Here is a 15915-nt window from a genome sequence, read left to right as displayed (position 1 = left end):
TCAAGTTTCTTGAGGGATAATTTGGGGGCCGATCTTATTTAATTTTAAAATGCTAAATTAAAACATATTAAGTCTGGGGATTTTTACAAAAAGATCTAAGTATTTCAGTCATTTAGCAATATGTATTAAACACTTGTGATATGTGGTGCTCTGGACACCAGGGAAATAATGATGACCTACATCAATATGGCCCCAGGCTTAAAGTCTAATGAGGGAAACATTTAAAAAGAAAAAAGTAAACCAGCAATAAAGAAAAAACACCAACTGCAATAAGTGCTACTTAAGAAATAAACAGGATAAGGGTGCCTGGGTAGCTCAGTCGGTTAAGGGCTGCCTTTGGCTCAGGTCACTATCTCAGAGTTCTGGGATCAAGCCCCACATTGGGCTCTCTGCTTAGCGAAGAGCCTGCTATTCCTTCTCCCTCTGCTTGTTCTGCTCCCCTGCTTGTTCTCTCAATCGCAAATAAGTAAACAAAATCTTAAAAAAAAAAAAAAAAGCGGGGGAGAGGGAAGAAACAGGACTGAGATGGGGATAATGGATTAAAGGATTGGTTTTTCAGTTAGAATGACCACAGAAGTTCTATCGAGGGGATGACGCTTAAGGAATATTGGAGCCAGCCATGCCACAAAGAGTAGGGAAAGGGGTCCCAGGCAGAGGGCCCAGTGTGTGCAAAAGCTGCAGAGCAGGAAGGACCTTGGCTGGTTCAAGCAGAGAAAGAGCAGTGATGACATGATGTTAGTAGAGGTGGGGAGCTTGGTAGGAGGTAAAGGTAGACAGGCAGGTACATGGCCTATCTCATTGGCATTTCAAGTCACTTAGGGAGTCTGGATTTTACTCAAGAGTTTTGAGCAGAAGAATATCATGATAGATGGAAATTTTTAAGAAACACTTTCTGGCCATTTTCAGAGAACAAATTGGTGGGAGGTGGGGGGAGGAGGTAAAGCAAGACTGGAAGTAGAAGGATGGAGGAAGGAGCTGGTACATCCAGAACATGGATGAGGGATGATGGTGTCTAGGGGCACGGGGGTGGTGGCAGATATAACAAGAAGTAAGACCAGAGCTGCCTAGGTGGCTTAGTTGGTTGAATATCTGACTTGGTTTCAGCTCAGGTCATGATCTTTGGGTCCTGGTCCTGAGTCCCACGTCTGGCCCTGCACTCAGTGTGATGTCTGCTTGTCCCTCTCCCTCCTGCTCCTCCCCCTGCTCTTTCTCAAATAAATAAAATCTTTAAAAAAAAAAAGTAGTAAGACCAAATATATTTTGGATCTATAACCAAAAGGAATTGCTGACAGATTGATGTAGGAGATGAGAGAGAAAGGAAACAAGAGTTTACATTTCTAGAAGCAACCAAAAAAAAAAAAAAAAAGTAATGAATTTAGGAAATATTTTTTCATTGAGATACGTAATTCATATTACCATAGAGTATATCCATCTAGTGTACAATTCAATGGTTTTTTAATACATTCACAAATGTGTACAAACATCACTACTACCTAATTCCAGAAAATTTCCATCATACCAAAAAGAAATCCCGGATGTGCCAGCAGTCACTCCTCACCCCTCTTCCCCACTTGCCCCTGGCAACCATTTAATCTATTTCCGACTCCATGGATTTGCCTGTTCTGCACAATTAATATAAATGGCATCACACAATGTGTAACCCTGTGTCTGTCTTCTTTCACTTAGTATAATGTTTTTAATATTCAACCACGTTGTATCATAAATCTGTACTTCATTTCTTTTTATGGCTGAATAATATTCTATTATATGGATCTACCATATTTTGTTTACCCATTCATCAGTTGATGGAAAATGGGCTATTTCCACTCTTTGGCCAATATGAATAATGCTACTATGACCATTTTTGTGCAAGCTTTAGTATGAATATGCTTTCTCTTGGGCATACACCTAACAGTGGAATTTTTGGATCACAAGGTAATTCTGTTTTACTTTCTCACTTTAAAGATTGGGTTGTCTTGGGTGCCTGGGTAGCTCAGTTGGTTAAGCAAGCATTTGCCTTCAGCTCAGGTCATGATCCCAGGGTCCTGGAATCGAGCCCCAGGTTGGGCTCCCTGCTCAGAGGAGAAAGTCTGCTTCTCCCTCTTCCTTTGCCCTTCACCCAACTCATGCATGTGTGCATATGCATGCACTCTCTCTCTCAGATAAATAAAATCATTAAGAAATTAAAAAGTAAAGAAATAAAAATTGGGTTGTCTTTTTTATTGTTAGCTGGAAGCATTCTTTATATGTTCTGGATATAACTCCCTTATCAGATAAAAGACCTGCAAATATTTTCCCCTTTTTCCTGAGTCATCTTTCCATTTTCCTGATAACATCCTTCAAAACACAAACATTTTCAATTTTTATAAAGTCCAATTCATCCATTTTATCTTTGGCTGCTTGTGTATTAGATATTATACAGAAGAAACATTCAAAGGTCATGAAGACTCACATCTACATTTTTTTCTAAGAGTTTTATACTTTTATCTTTTACACTTAGGTCTCCATCTATTTTGAGTTAATTTTTTTATATATGGTGTGTGGCAGGAGTCCAATTTCACTTCATTTTGTATGTAGATATCCAGTTATCCCAACACCACTTGCTGAAAAGAATCTTCTTACTGAATTATTTTGGCACACTTGTTGGAAATCAATTGCCCATAAACGTAGGCTTTACCTCTTAACTCTCACTAATCTGTATGTCTATCTTTATGCCAATACCACACCGTTGATTATTGTAGCTTCACAATAGGTTTTGAAATTAAGAAATATGAGTCCTCTAACTTTGTTCATCGAGACTGTTTTGGCTATTTTGAGTCCCTTGCATTTCCCATATGAATTTTAGAATCAGTTTATCAATTTACAAACAAAAAGGCAACTGAGATTTCCACAGGGATTGCACTGTCTCTGCAAATCAATCTGGGGAGTACTGCCATCTTAACAATATTAACTCTTCATATTCATGAGCCTAAAATGTCCAATGATGTAGGTCTTCCTTCTTTTCTGTCAATGATGTTTTGGAATTTTTAGAGCATAAGTTTTTACTTCTTTTGTGAAATTCATTCATATGTGTTTTATTCTTATGATTCTACTATAAACAAAATTTTCTTGATTTCATTTTTGAATTGTCCATTGCTAGCATATAAAATTATAACTAATTTTTATCGATTGTTTTTTTATCCTTCAATCTTGCTGAATTTATTTGCTCTAGTAGTTTTTATGTGGACCCTTAAAGATTTTTATATACAGATTATGCCACCTGCAAATAAGGATAGTTTTACTTCTTCCTTTCCAATTTGTTTTTCTTGCCTAATTGCCTTTGCTAGAATCTCCAGTAAGTGGTGAAAATGGACATTCTTGTCTTGTTCCTTATCTTATATGGAAAGCTTTTTAATCCTTCGTCACTGAGTGTTATGTCAGCTGTGGGCATTTTATAGAGCCTTTATCAGATTGATGTGTTCTCTTTCACTGCTAGTTTGTTGAATGTTTTTTTATCATGGAAAGGTGTTGGATCTGGTCAATTGCTCTTTCTAAATCTGCTGGAATAATCATGTGATTTGTCCTTTACTCTATTAATAAGTTCTATTATTGATTGGTTGATTTTCATATGCTGAACTAACCTGTATGTCTGGTACAAATCCCAGCTGATCATGGTATGAATCCTTTTCATATATTGTTAGATTTCAGTTACTAATATTTTGTTGGGGAATTTGCATCTGTATTCATAAGAAATACTAGTCTGTTATTTTCTTTCTTGTGATCTTTGTCTGATTCTGGTATCAGGGTGATGATAATAGTCTCACAGAATGAATTGAAAAAATCCCCTCCTCTAGTTTCTGAAACAATTTTGGTACAAACAAAAAACTACATTTATACTGACTTCTATGTTTACCTCCCCATTTACTTTACCAGTACTTTTCATTGATATTCTTCTTCATGTGGATTTGAATTTCTATGTCTTTTCATTCACTTTGAAGGATTTGCTTTAATACTTCTTGTAGGGCATATATACTGGCATATATGTTAGTGTTTGTCTGGGAATGTCTAAATTTCTTCATTTTTAGAGAATAATTTGGGTGGACACAGAATTCTTCATTAACAGTTCTTTACTTTTAGTACTTTAACTGAATCATTCCACTGCCTTCTGGAATCCAAGGTTTCCGACAAGAAGTCAGCTGTTAATCTTATTAAAGATTTCTTGTATATGACAAGTTCCTTCTCTTGGTGCTTTCAAGATTTTTTTTTTTTTTTTTTTTTGTCTTCGTCTTTCAACAGTTTGATTATGATGTGTCCAGGTATGAACTCTGAGTTTACTTGGAGTTTATCAAGCTCTAACAATATGTAGATTAATATTTTTCATTAAATTTGGGAAGTTTTCAGGGTACCTGGGTGGCTCACTTGATTAAGCCTCCAACTCTAGATCTCAGCTCAGGTCTTGATCTCAGGGTCATGAGTTCAAGGCCCATGTTGGGCTCCACACTGCATGTGAAGCCTACTTAAAAAAAAATTGGGGAAGTTTTTCCGCCATAATTTCTTATAATCTCCTGCCCCTTCTGATTTCTCTCTCCTCTCCTTCTGAGATTCTCAGTATATATGATCTTCATGGTGTCTCACAGGACTCTGAGACTCTGTTCATTTTTCTTTTTTTCATTTCTGTTCCTCAGTCTGGATAATCTGAATTGGCCTATTTTCAAGTTTCTGACTCTTTCTTCTGCCAGCTGAAGTTGGATGTTGAGCCCCTTTAGGGAACATGTCATTTGAGTTCTTGTACTTTTTAACTCCAGAATTTCTATTTAATTTTTTACAATTTTAATCTCTTTATAGGTATTTTTAATTTAGTGAGACATCATCCTCATGCTCTTTTAGTTCTGTAGCCATGGTTTCCTTTAGTTTTTTTTGAATGAATTTAAAACAGCTTATTTAAAGTCTTTGTCTATTATTTCCAACACCTAGTCTTCCTTAAGACAGTTTCTTTATCCTGCTTAAAAAAAAAAATTATCTTGTGTTTTTTTTGTTTTTGCATAGCTCATATTTTTTTGTTAAAAACTTGATATTTAAACATATAATTTGGTTAATCTATTATATTAACATAATTATATTACATTATAAATATAATAATTATATTAAAAATATAATTTGCCTCAAAATGAGATTCTCTTCCAACCCCAAGCTTTGTTGTTGTTGCTGTTTAGTCAACTTCCTGAACTAATTCTGTGAAAACTATATTCTTTGTGTGGCACTGAAATCTCTGCCTGGTTAGCTCAGTTGTCATCTAATGGTTGACTGGTCAGAGGTTTTCCTAGATGCTGAGAACCAATACGTCTTCCAGCCTTTGCTAAGGAGGTCTGCACGCATCCCAGGGTACACCTTCAACACTTAGGCTGTTTACAAGTCAAACTCAGCCTTCATTCATCACTTGCACAGAGCTTCAAGGTCAGCCAAGGATGAAGGCTTAGGGCTTTCTCAGGTCTTCCCCAGTGTAGTGGTTTCCTAATGCTACTGTAACAACTTACCACAAATTAGTTTAACACAACCTTGCTGGCTTGGACAACATAAATTTATTAGCTCACATTTCTGGAGCCCTAGGTGTCAGCAGGTTTGTGTTCCTTCTGGAGACTTCAGGGAAGAATCTACTTCCATACTTTTTTTCAGCTCTTAAAAGCCACCCTCATCCTTGCCTCATGCCCCTTCCTCACATCGTTGTACCCTCTTCCTTCCATTGTCACATCTCCTACCACTGGCTCTGATCCCTCTGCCTCCCTCTTAAAAGGACCTTTGTGAATACATTAGGCTTACACAGATAAGCCAAGATAATCTCTCCATTTTAAGATCTCTAATTAAATCACATCTGCAAAGTCCCTTTTACCATGTAAGGTCACAGAGCCACAGGTACTGGGGATTAGAATGTGAATATCCTGAGGGGAAGGATGCATTATTCAGCCTACCACACCTGAACAGAGACATAACCCTACACATGTGTGTGATCTTCTAGAGGAAATTCCTTGTAAGTAATCAGGTAAAGTCAGAGAAGAAATGTAGTTATTACTAAAGGACTACTCCAAGCAGCCAAGGGCCATAACATTTAGGCCATCAGAGGGAAGTTTACTTAAGAAAAAAATACAACAGGACACAGCCCTATCCTGGTTTAAAGCAGGGACACACGCTAGTGTGATGCTGTCATAGATACCTTTTAAAACTCATAATTCAACTATTAAAATGATTAAGATGGAAACAGTATTTGAGAGGAAGGTAAGGATTTGTGGTCTTCAGACTTGTAAAACAATGGTGAGGGGGATTATCAATAAACATAAATATGAGAAAGGATAAACAGGGTGCGTTATTACTTTTCATTATGGGTAAGAAATTTCTTTATAGGTTCCATACCCTAAGGAGGTTATAGAATAAAAAACAATACAAAATGTTTCTAAAACTTCGAAGATAATTTCTCCAAAATAATGTGAAGGAACTGTTATAGACTAATTTATGTCTTCCCCCCCAATTCATATATTGAAGCCCTAACCCCCTTTGTGACTATACTTGGAAATAGGGCCTTTGAGGAGGTAATTAAAGCTAAATGAGATCATAAGGGTGAGGCCCCACCCAAATAGGACTAGCGTCCATATAAGAAGAGGAACAGGGGTGCCTGGGTGGCTCAGTTGGTTAAGTGCGTGCCTTTGGCTCAGGTCATATCCCGAGGTCCTGGGATTGAGCCTCACGCTGGGCTCCCTGCTCGGTGGGGAGCCTGCTTCTCCCTCTCCCTCTGCTGCTCCTCTTGCTTGTACTCTCTCTCTGTCTGTCAAATAAATAAATAAAACCTTAAAAAAAGAAAAAAGAAGAGAAAGAGACACTGGTGATCTCTCTCTCTCTGTGCACAGTGGAAAGGCCATGTGAAGACACTTAAGAAGGCAGCTATCAACATGCCAAGGAGAGAGCTCACACCACAAAGCAATCCTAGCAGCACCCTAACCTTGGACTATTCTAGCCTTCCGAACTGTGAGGAAATTAACTTCTGTTGTTCAGCCACCTAGTCTGTGATACTTTGTTAGTATGCCCTAACAAACTAATACAGGAATTTTAGCTATTTTAGTGAACATTTCTTACATCATGAAGTGGTCATCAGGAAAAATCTCTCCTCAAAAAACATTAGTTGGTTTCACTATAAGAGTCAGTGGGAATATTCATGCATTTAATCATATGACAAATACTCAAGTTCAGTGGTAAGCTGAGAATTTGAGTGTGTAGGTGTGTGTGGTATATGAGGGAAGTGCAAAGATGGATTATACCTAGCTAAAATCCTCAAAAACCTCACAATATGGTACAGCATGGTTCTAATTTCTTTTTTAAAGCCCAAACACCCTTGAAAGATTGTTACTGCTGTCATCATCAACTCCGAGGCTCTTCCTTCCCTAAAATGATGAAAACATATAAAGCAGGGTGTCTCAACCTCAACACTCCTGACATTTTGGGCTAGATAATTTTTTTGTTGGGGGACTATCTTTTGACTTCTACCCACCAGATGCTAGTGGCACACACAACCCAACCCCACTCCAGTTGTGACAACCAAAAATGTCTCCAGACATTGCTAAATGTCAGAAATAGATAAAATATTTCAAACAGCTCCACAGGTGATTTTGATCCAACCCCTGGAAAGGCAAACATCACCAGAAAGGAGTGATAAAAAGGCCCATTAATAACATTATCAGGCAAAACATGATGACAGAATTTAGAGAACAATTCACTTTGAACTAGAGTAAGCCAGAAAGGTTTCATGGAGAAAGCCAGCAAGGTGGCTAAACCCCTGGGATCATACATTAAATAAAATGTTAAAAATTATTTTTAAAGTATTTAATGCATTATTATATTTTACTTGTTTCCCCCTTGGACATCTGGGCCAGAGGTAGAATAATAGAATTACAGGGGGATGCTGTGAAACATTTGGCTGAGTGGAATTTCCTGAGCTAATAATTCAAGTCAAGAGAGAAAATTGCTATATTCTCTTAGAAGAAGAAAAAGAGAGAACCTATCCTCACTTCACAAAAGCCTTCCTTCAAGTCTGTGTTGATCCTCAAATACTCAGTAAGTGCCTACTATGATTCAGGACTAAAACACAAGAGAAAAAGGAAAATATGTAACATATAGCCTACTGGTAATAAGTGCCATGGAGCGAAACAAAACCAGAAGAGGGAATAGGGTGTGATGAGTAAGGGGATTCAGTTTGGGTAAGTCATGAAAAGAAGCACTGAGGGACACCTAGGTGGCTCAGTGGTTGAGTGTCTAGATGCTTTTGGCTCAGGGTGTGATCCCAGGGTCTGGTGATCCAGTCCCACATCAGGCTTCCTGCATGAAGACTGCTTCTCCCTCTGCCTATGTCTCTCCCTCTCTCTGTGTGTCTCTCATGAATAAATAAATAAAATTTAAAAGAAAGAAAAGAATCACTGAGCTGATGGCACTTGAACAAAGTTACATGAAAGAAACAGAGCTAGGGGTGCCTGGGTGGCTCAGTGGTTGACCCGTTGCCTGCCTTTGGCTCAGATCATGATCCTGGGGTCCTGGGATCAAGTCCCACATCGGGCTCCCTGCTCAGCAGAGAGGGGAACTTTTTCCCTCTGCCTATGTCTCTGCCTCTCTGTGTGTCTCTCATGAATAAATAAAAAAAATTTTTTTTTAAAAAAGAAAAAAACAGAGCTAGCCATAGAATCAAGAGGGAAGAGGGAATCGCAAGGACAAAGCTCATAAGGTAGGAGAGTGCTAGGCATGTCTGAGGGACAACCAGAAGGCTCTGTAGACCGTGGTGAGGACATGGGCTTTTACTATGAGGGCTCTGAGCTGAGGAGTGTCATTACTGGACTGAACTGCCCTGGCTGTTGAGGATACTTGAAGAAGGCAAGAATGTTAGAACAGAAACCAATTAAGAAAGTATTTCAGCCAGGGAGAAATGGCGGTGTGGACAAGGACAGCAGCACTGGAGATGTGAAGGGTGGGATTTCTGACTTACTGTGCAGGCAGAACATGAAGGGGCTGCCCAGGCTTTGGGTGTGGGCTGTGGGGGAACGAGAGCAATGAAGGTCTCTGCCTTAAGCAACTGGATCCAACCATTCCTGAGGATCCTCGGGTCCTCAGCGCAGAGAAACAGGTCCCAGGCGGACGTGAGACCACCCATATTTATTTCTTCCTGTGCTCCTCGCTCAGATACACACCGGGGCAGCCACCACGCCCGGCCCCGAGTCTCTCCTACCAGGCACTGGGCCAGGGCCCTCCGGACGTGAGACGTGAGGACCGCTGCAGGCAAGGTGCCAGGCTCGGATCCAGCCTTTCCACAAGGCACGGCGTCGCCGGAGGAGAGGTTCTCGTCGCAGGGCCAGGAAGCGGCAGAGCCACGGTTCCCACCGACCTTCCCTCGATGCCAGACCGCATGGCGTGGCTCTGAGAAAGCAGCTGGACGCACAAGCCCACAGAGCGCAACGCCGGCGCGGGCCCGGCCGCGGCCACGGGAGGCCCCCGGCGCCCCCGGCGCCCCCGGCGCCCCCGCCCGGAACCGCGCTGCAGAGGACCCTGCTCGGCGAGGCCCGACCCCGTCCCGCCCCGGCGCCCCGGCGCCCACAGCCCCTCGGCCCACGCCCGCCGCCCGCACGGCTTCCGGCCCGCCGCGATTTACCTGTTGCGGCCCCTGCGCGGCTCCCACGCCGCTCCCGGGGGCCGCGCCCGCCCCCGCCCCCGCCACAGCTCCCGCCACCGCCGTGGCCGCCGCCGCCACCACGACCGTCGTCAGGGCGGCCATCTTCCCTCGCCCGGCCGCCCGGCTGCAGCGGCCACCCGGGCCACGGGGTTCGGGCCGCGGGAGCTCCTGGTCCTGCAGACGCTCCCTGAGCGGCGGAGCCCCACGGGACGCAGGGCTCGGGGGGGCCACGGCGCGGGGCGGGGCCGGGGCCGAGTCGAGGGGCGGGGCCGAGCCGAGGGGCGGGGCCGGGCCGAGGCCAGGGCGGGTCGGAGATGGAGGGTGGGGCCGAGTCGTGGAGCTGGGCCGGGGCTCAGGACCCGGCGGGAGCTGGGGGCGTTGCTGGGCGCGGCCGACTGGGATGCGGGCGGGAGTGCAGGGAGGGCCAGAGGGATAGGGCGCGGTCGGGGGACAGGGCGGGGCTCCGAGGGGATGCGGAGCCGGCTGGAGCGCGGGGCGGTGCCGGGGCGCGGGGCGGGACCGACGCCGGAGCAGCGCCGAGACTTGCGGCGGGGCCGAGGGCAGGGTGGGGCCGAGTCGTGGGCGGGACGGGGCGCGGGGGCACCGCGGACCAAGCGCAGGGCGGCCGGGGGAATCGGGCCGGGCTCTGCCGGGGCTGATTCAGGGCAAGGCGGGAGCGCGGGCGGGGTCGGCTTGCGAGGCGGGGCCTGAGTGTAGAACGGGTTGGGAGCGGGGCCAAGGTGTGGGGCGGGGTCGGAGCGCGGGACCGAGCGGGACCTGGGAGCTGCGTGGGGCGGGGCCAAGGCGGGATGCGGGGCGGGGCCGGAGAGCGTGCGGGGCCGGGAGGAACCTGGGTGGCGGCAGGGCGCGGCCGGGGAACGGGGCGGGGCAGGGGCGGGGCAGGGGCGGGGCTCAGTACGAGCAGGGGCGGGGCTGGACGGCGGGGCGGGGCGATCGGCCAGAACCTTAGCGCTGCTGCGGGCGCGTGTCAACTTTCCCAAGAGCTTCGCTACTGGTATTCAGCAAAATCTTTCTAAACCCCTCCTTTACCTCCAGTCCCCTACTCACCTTTTACTGTCACATTTATTTGTGTTATATATAGATATAGCTTTATCTATAGATACATATTTTACCTAGTAGGACCGCTTTCTAGGTTTCTACTAAGTGCTGGTGAAACAGTCTCACTGTAAAAGCGTTTATTTATGAGTTTGAACAATTAACTGTATTTTACACTTTCCAAGAAACGAAGCAGGGCATGCCCCGCACTGTCAGACGCCAGAGGCAGAAATGCCACACTTGGTCAATAAGAAGGGACATTTCAAAGACACTGTGTAGGGGAGTTGGAAAAAATCCATAGATGGATGACTCCTGCAATTAAGGCACAGACAACCAGTGGCAATTTGCCTGGTTCCTGGACTCACCACCGCCTTTTCCTCCTCTAAAGAAATGGATTCATCCGTTCATCCCTTCACTCATGCAATCAATATCCAGCTCCTGCTAGGGGCCAGGCCTTGTTCTAGGCCTTTAGAATTCAGTGTACAGGTCATTAGACACATGTATGCACATGGGGGCACACCCACACAGACACACTTATATGAGGTTCCTTCTCTCTAACTTTTAGGGAATTTAAGCAAGTAAACAAATAGGGTATTTACTGAGTATTTACTTTGTGCTCACACTGTTCTAAGTAACCCAGTGAAGTGGGTATCACTATTATCTTCTTTTCACAAATAAGGATACAAACCTCAGCAGCCTGACTCCAGAGATCATCCTGGTAGAGTAGTTCAACAGGAAAATGGATGAATGTCTCTGGAGCCTGGAGAGAGATTGGAGCTTAAGATGTGACTTTGGTCTTCATCTGCATGTAGAAAATATTTTATTTTATTTTGTTTTATTTTTAAGTATTTATTTATTTGAGGGGAAGAGGGGCAAAGAGAAAGAGAATCTGCACCAGACTCCCCATCCTATGTGGGGCTTGATACCATAAGCCCAAGATCATGACCCCAGCCAAAATCCAGAGTCAGATGCTCAACCAATTGAGCCACCCAGGCATCCCTGCATGTAGAAAATATTTTAAATAACTCTGAATGAGCTCACACAGGAGGAGGATAAATTGAAGTCTAAGAACTGAGTCCTAGGGCCTTCCAACATAGGTGACCACAGACAGGAAGAAGAGGAGGGAGACTCAGAAGGAGAGGTCTGAGAGAAGGGAGGAAAACCAGAAGTCTGTGGAAGAAAAAAGTGTTTTGAAGAGGGAATGATGCACTGTGTGGTCTGCTGCCCAGAAGCTTGAGTGAGAGGAAAACAGAGAAATGATGGTTGGATTTGCCAACAGGGAGGCCATGGCCACCCCAAGAAGAGCAGCGCCAGTGGGATGGTGAGGACAAAGCCTCACTGAGAGGGTTGAGGGAATATTGAACATGAGGAATAGAAATAGAAATAACTGATGTTTTGATGAATTTGTGATACAGGTGATCAGACAAATGAGGTGGTCTCTGGAAGATGTGCGACCAGAGAAGATGTGTGATCTTTGCTGTGTTGTGTTTCAGGGTGAGGACTACTAGAGAGTGCTTGTGCCCTGGAGTCCAGGACAGAAGTGGAAAGGTCTGTCTTTGATATGAGTGTAGGCTCTTCCCAACTGGATGTTTGCAGTGCAAGCTGATTGGTAGATGTGGAGAGAGAAGATGGCTTCCTCTCCTCTCTTCGTTAAGCAGGAGGAAGTAGGCAGCTTGGGTGTATTGTGAAGGTAAAACCTCTCTAATTTAGATATGCACATTTTGTCCAAAATGAGATCTGTTGCTATAGCACCCCCTGAGCTCCTGTAACTGTTAGTCTGGAAAAATCTGGCAGCTTCGGGGGCAGTCAATCAACAGCTTCATTTCAGTGGTCTCTGCAAGGGGCAACACTGGAATGGATAATCCACGGGAATATACACACTGCAAGTAATATGCCTACTGTTTAAGGCTTTCAACGATGTATTAAGATGGAAAATTCTGGGAAGTGATTAAGAATCTCACAAACAGAAAATGAGAGCAGACCTTTGCAATGAGATTAGGCAGCTGCCAGGCCCCTTTCAGTGATGAGAGCTACAAAATACTATACAGTTTCATTTGTACTATACAGTTTCATTTCTTACATTTTGTACCAGTTCTAATTGAACATCAGAGATTTGTTTTTCCTTCACCTCCTTTGTATTTGCATTTCTTTTCTCTTACACTGAAAATCTATGTTCCTTACACTACCAACATGTTACTTATTTGCATTTTCTTGCAACAATTGCATACTCTTAAATTACAGTTGTAGCATTTCCACAAACAGTAAACCTACTGAGAGAAATTTAAGATCATTTTGCATTCTTTTTGTCCTTCAACTCTGTCCTACACTATATATCCCATCAGAATATTTATTGTGTTTGACGGTTTTGTGAAATCTGTCTTCTCTCTGTGGTTATGGAGTCAGTTTGTATACAGTTGGGTTCTTTCGATAGTATTTGTGTTCAGTTTCAGTCTTCTTTTTTTTTTCTTTCTGGTTTACTTTTTAAGAAAGATGTAAAACATGTGTAACATATATAAAGTCAAATGAGACAACAAGGTCTATTTAAAGAAGTCTTGCTAACACATTCTCTCCATGCCATTTCAAATTATCCTCTATGTGTAACAATTTTTATCAATTTCTGGCTCATCTTTTATGTTTCATTTCACAGAAATGAGTTTATATATGGTTATATACATAGTATATATATACTAACATATCTTCTGTATATGTATATATACATATAACATAATATGTATGTATATAAGATTTATGCAAGTATATGTATAACCTTGTATATATATTCTTTTTAAAAACTTATTTGAGAGAAGGTGTGTGCACACAAATGGGAGGAGGGGTAGTTTATACATAGTCATATATACAGTCATGTATACTTATATATATCATATCTTGTATATATAAGATGTATGTAAGTATATAGCCTTATATATATTCTTTTTAAAATTTTTTTATTTGTAAAGATTTTTATTTATTTATTCATGAGAGATACACATACACACACACAGGGAGAGAGAGAGAAGCAGAGACACAGGCAGAGGGAGAAGCAGGCTCCATGCAGGGAGCCGGACGTGGGACTCCATCCCGGGTCTCCAGGATCATGCCATAGGCTGAAGGCAGCGCTAAACTGCTGGGCCACCGGGGCTGCCCTATATATTCTTTTTAAAATTTATTTGAGAGACAGCTCCTACTCTCCGCCCCAACCCCTCGCCCGGCCCGGTTCGCTGCGGGTGTGGAACACGGTGCTGCCCGGGCTCACAGCGGAAGGCGTAGGAACTGTGTACAGCTTGATAACCCTTAATAAAAAAAGGGACTTTGACTGGGGAAAAAAAAGTAAGTAAATAAGTAAGTAAATAAATAAATAAATAAATAAATAAAATTTATTTGAGAGAAAGCACCCATACATGTGCACACATGAGTGGGGGAAGCGACAGAGGCAGATAATCTTCAAGCCGACTTCCTGCCAATTGCAGAACCTGATGTGGGGCTCAATCCCACAACCCATGAGATCATGACCTGAGCTGCAACAGAGTCAGGTGCTCAACCAACTGAGCTACCCAGGTGCCCCTATACGTATTTTTATTTTTATTTTTATTTTTATTTTTATTTTTTTCTCACAAAAATATGTAGCATATTATATTAGTGTCTTAGGGCTGCCATGGCAAAGTCACAAACTGAGGGGTTTGTAACAATAGCAATTTATTCCCTCACAGTTCAGGAGGCCAGAAGTACCTTCTTGGGGCTCAAAGTGGGTATTGGTCCCATGGCTCATTCCTCATTCCTAGCTTCTGACGGTCACCAGCCACCTGCAGTGTTCCTTGGCTTTTAGAAGCATGACTTCAACATCTGCTTCCATCTTTGCATGGGGTTCCCCCCCACATGATGTCTGTGTACAAATTTTCCTTTGCTTATAAGGATACCTGGCATTGGACTAGGTTCCATCCTAATCCAGTAAGACCTTACCTTAACTTGACTCAACTGCAAAGGCCATATTTCCAAATAAGTTCACATTCATAGATACTCGGTGTTAGGATGTCAGCATCTCTTTGAAAGACACAACTCAACTCATATATAATTCCCTACACCTTACATTTTTCACCTAATCATATCTCCTGGAACTTACTTGGTTCACAGAAATCTTCATTTCTTTTTTTAATGCAGTTTCTTTTTTTAATGCAGGCATCATGTTCCATTGTCTTATTTTTTAATTTTTTATTAAAGATTTTATTTATTTATTTGAGAGAGAGGGAGAACACACACATGGGGAAGGGCAGAGGGAGAAGTAGACTCCCACCAAGCAGGGAGCCCAACTCTGGGTTTGATCACAGACCCCGAGATCATGACCTGAGGCCAAAAGCAGACGTCTGACTGAGCCACCCAGATACCTACCTTTCCATTGTTTTATTCAACCAGTAATCTATTGATAGATGTATGGGTTATCTCCAATCTTTTGGTGTTACAAGCAATGATTCATAAGTATTTCATTTCAGGGCAGTGTATCTTTAGTGGAATTGCTGAGTCAAAGCAAACAATGCAGTTAGGTATCGCTAAATTCCCTTCAAGGAGTTGTATTATTTTGCACCCTCACTAGCAAAGCCTGAGGGTGCCCATTTCTTTGCTGCTTGCCGTCACAGGATTTCTTCAACTTATTTGGATTTTTGACAGTCTGAATAAGTGGAAAATGGTATCTCTCAGTAATTTTAATATGCCTTTCTCTTATGAGTGAAGGTCAGCCTTTTTTCACAAGTGGAAGGACATTATTGACTTTCCTTTTCTTTGAACTCTCTATTCACATTCTCTCCCCATTGGTATTTGGGCTTCTTTCCATTTTAAAGAGCTCTTTAATAATTAGGTGAATCTGATATAATTTTGTGATATAAATTGTAAATATTTTCTTCTAGGTTTTTAATTTGTTTTGTGATTGTTTTTGCTTTGAAAAAGTTATTTTTATCCTTATGTAGTTAAATTTGTCAATATTTTAGAATTGTCTTTGATGCTTCTGGATTTATAATCACAGTTGGAAAGGCTTTTCTCACTCAAGTTTGCAAAGGAATGAATTCTTGTTTTCTTGTGTGGTTTTGCTTTTTACAGGTAGATATCTGTATTATTTGGACTTCATCTTGATATCCGGTATGAGATATGCATCAAATTTTGCTTTTTCCCCAAATGGCTATCTAATTATGCCAACA

General features: G+C 42.7%; 1 protein-coding gene across 2 annotated transcripts in view; it reads right to left on the bottom strand.

Moving 5' to 3' along the window:
• The window catches only part of CCDC112 (coiled-coil domain containing 112), a 28045-nt gene extending 18068 nt beyond the window's left edge, over positions 1-9977 (bottom strand). The window contains exon 1 of one of the 2 annotated variants that reach the window (XM_072728782.1): positions 9656-9977. In XM_072728782.1, coding sequence (XP_072584883.1) covers positions 9656-9778 — 123 coding nt within the window. In that variant the 5' untranslated portion in view covers positions 9779-9977. Of the gene's footprint in view, positions 1-8995; positions 9209-9655 lie in introns of those variants that run through there. The other variant, XM_026015375.2, reaches the window with a different exon arrangement.
• Between the last annotated feature and the right edge of the window lie 5938 nt (positions 9978-15915).

The sequence above is a fragment of the Vulpes vulpes genome, chromosome 12 (assembly GCF_048418805.1).
Source record: "Vulpes vulpes isolate BD-2025 chromosome 12, VulVul3, whole genome shotgun sequence".
Lineage (NCBI taxonomy): Eukaryota > Metazoa > Chordata > Mammalia > Carnivora > Canidae > Vulpes > Vulpes vulpes.
The sequence above is the reverse complement of the archived record's forward strand: the minus strand, read 5'-3'. Positions and strand labels throughout refer to the sequence as shown.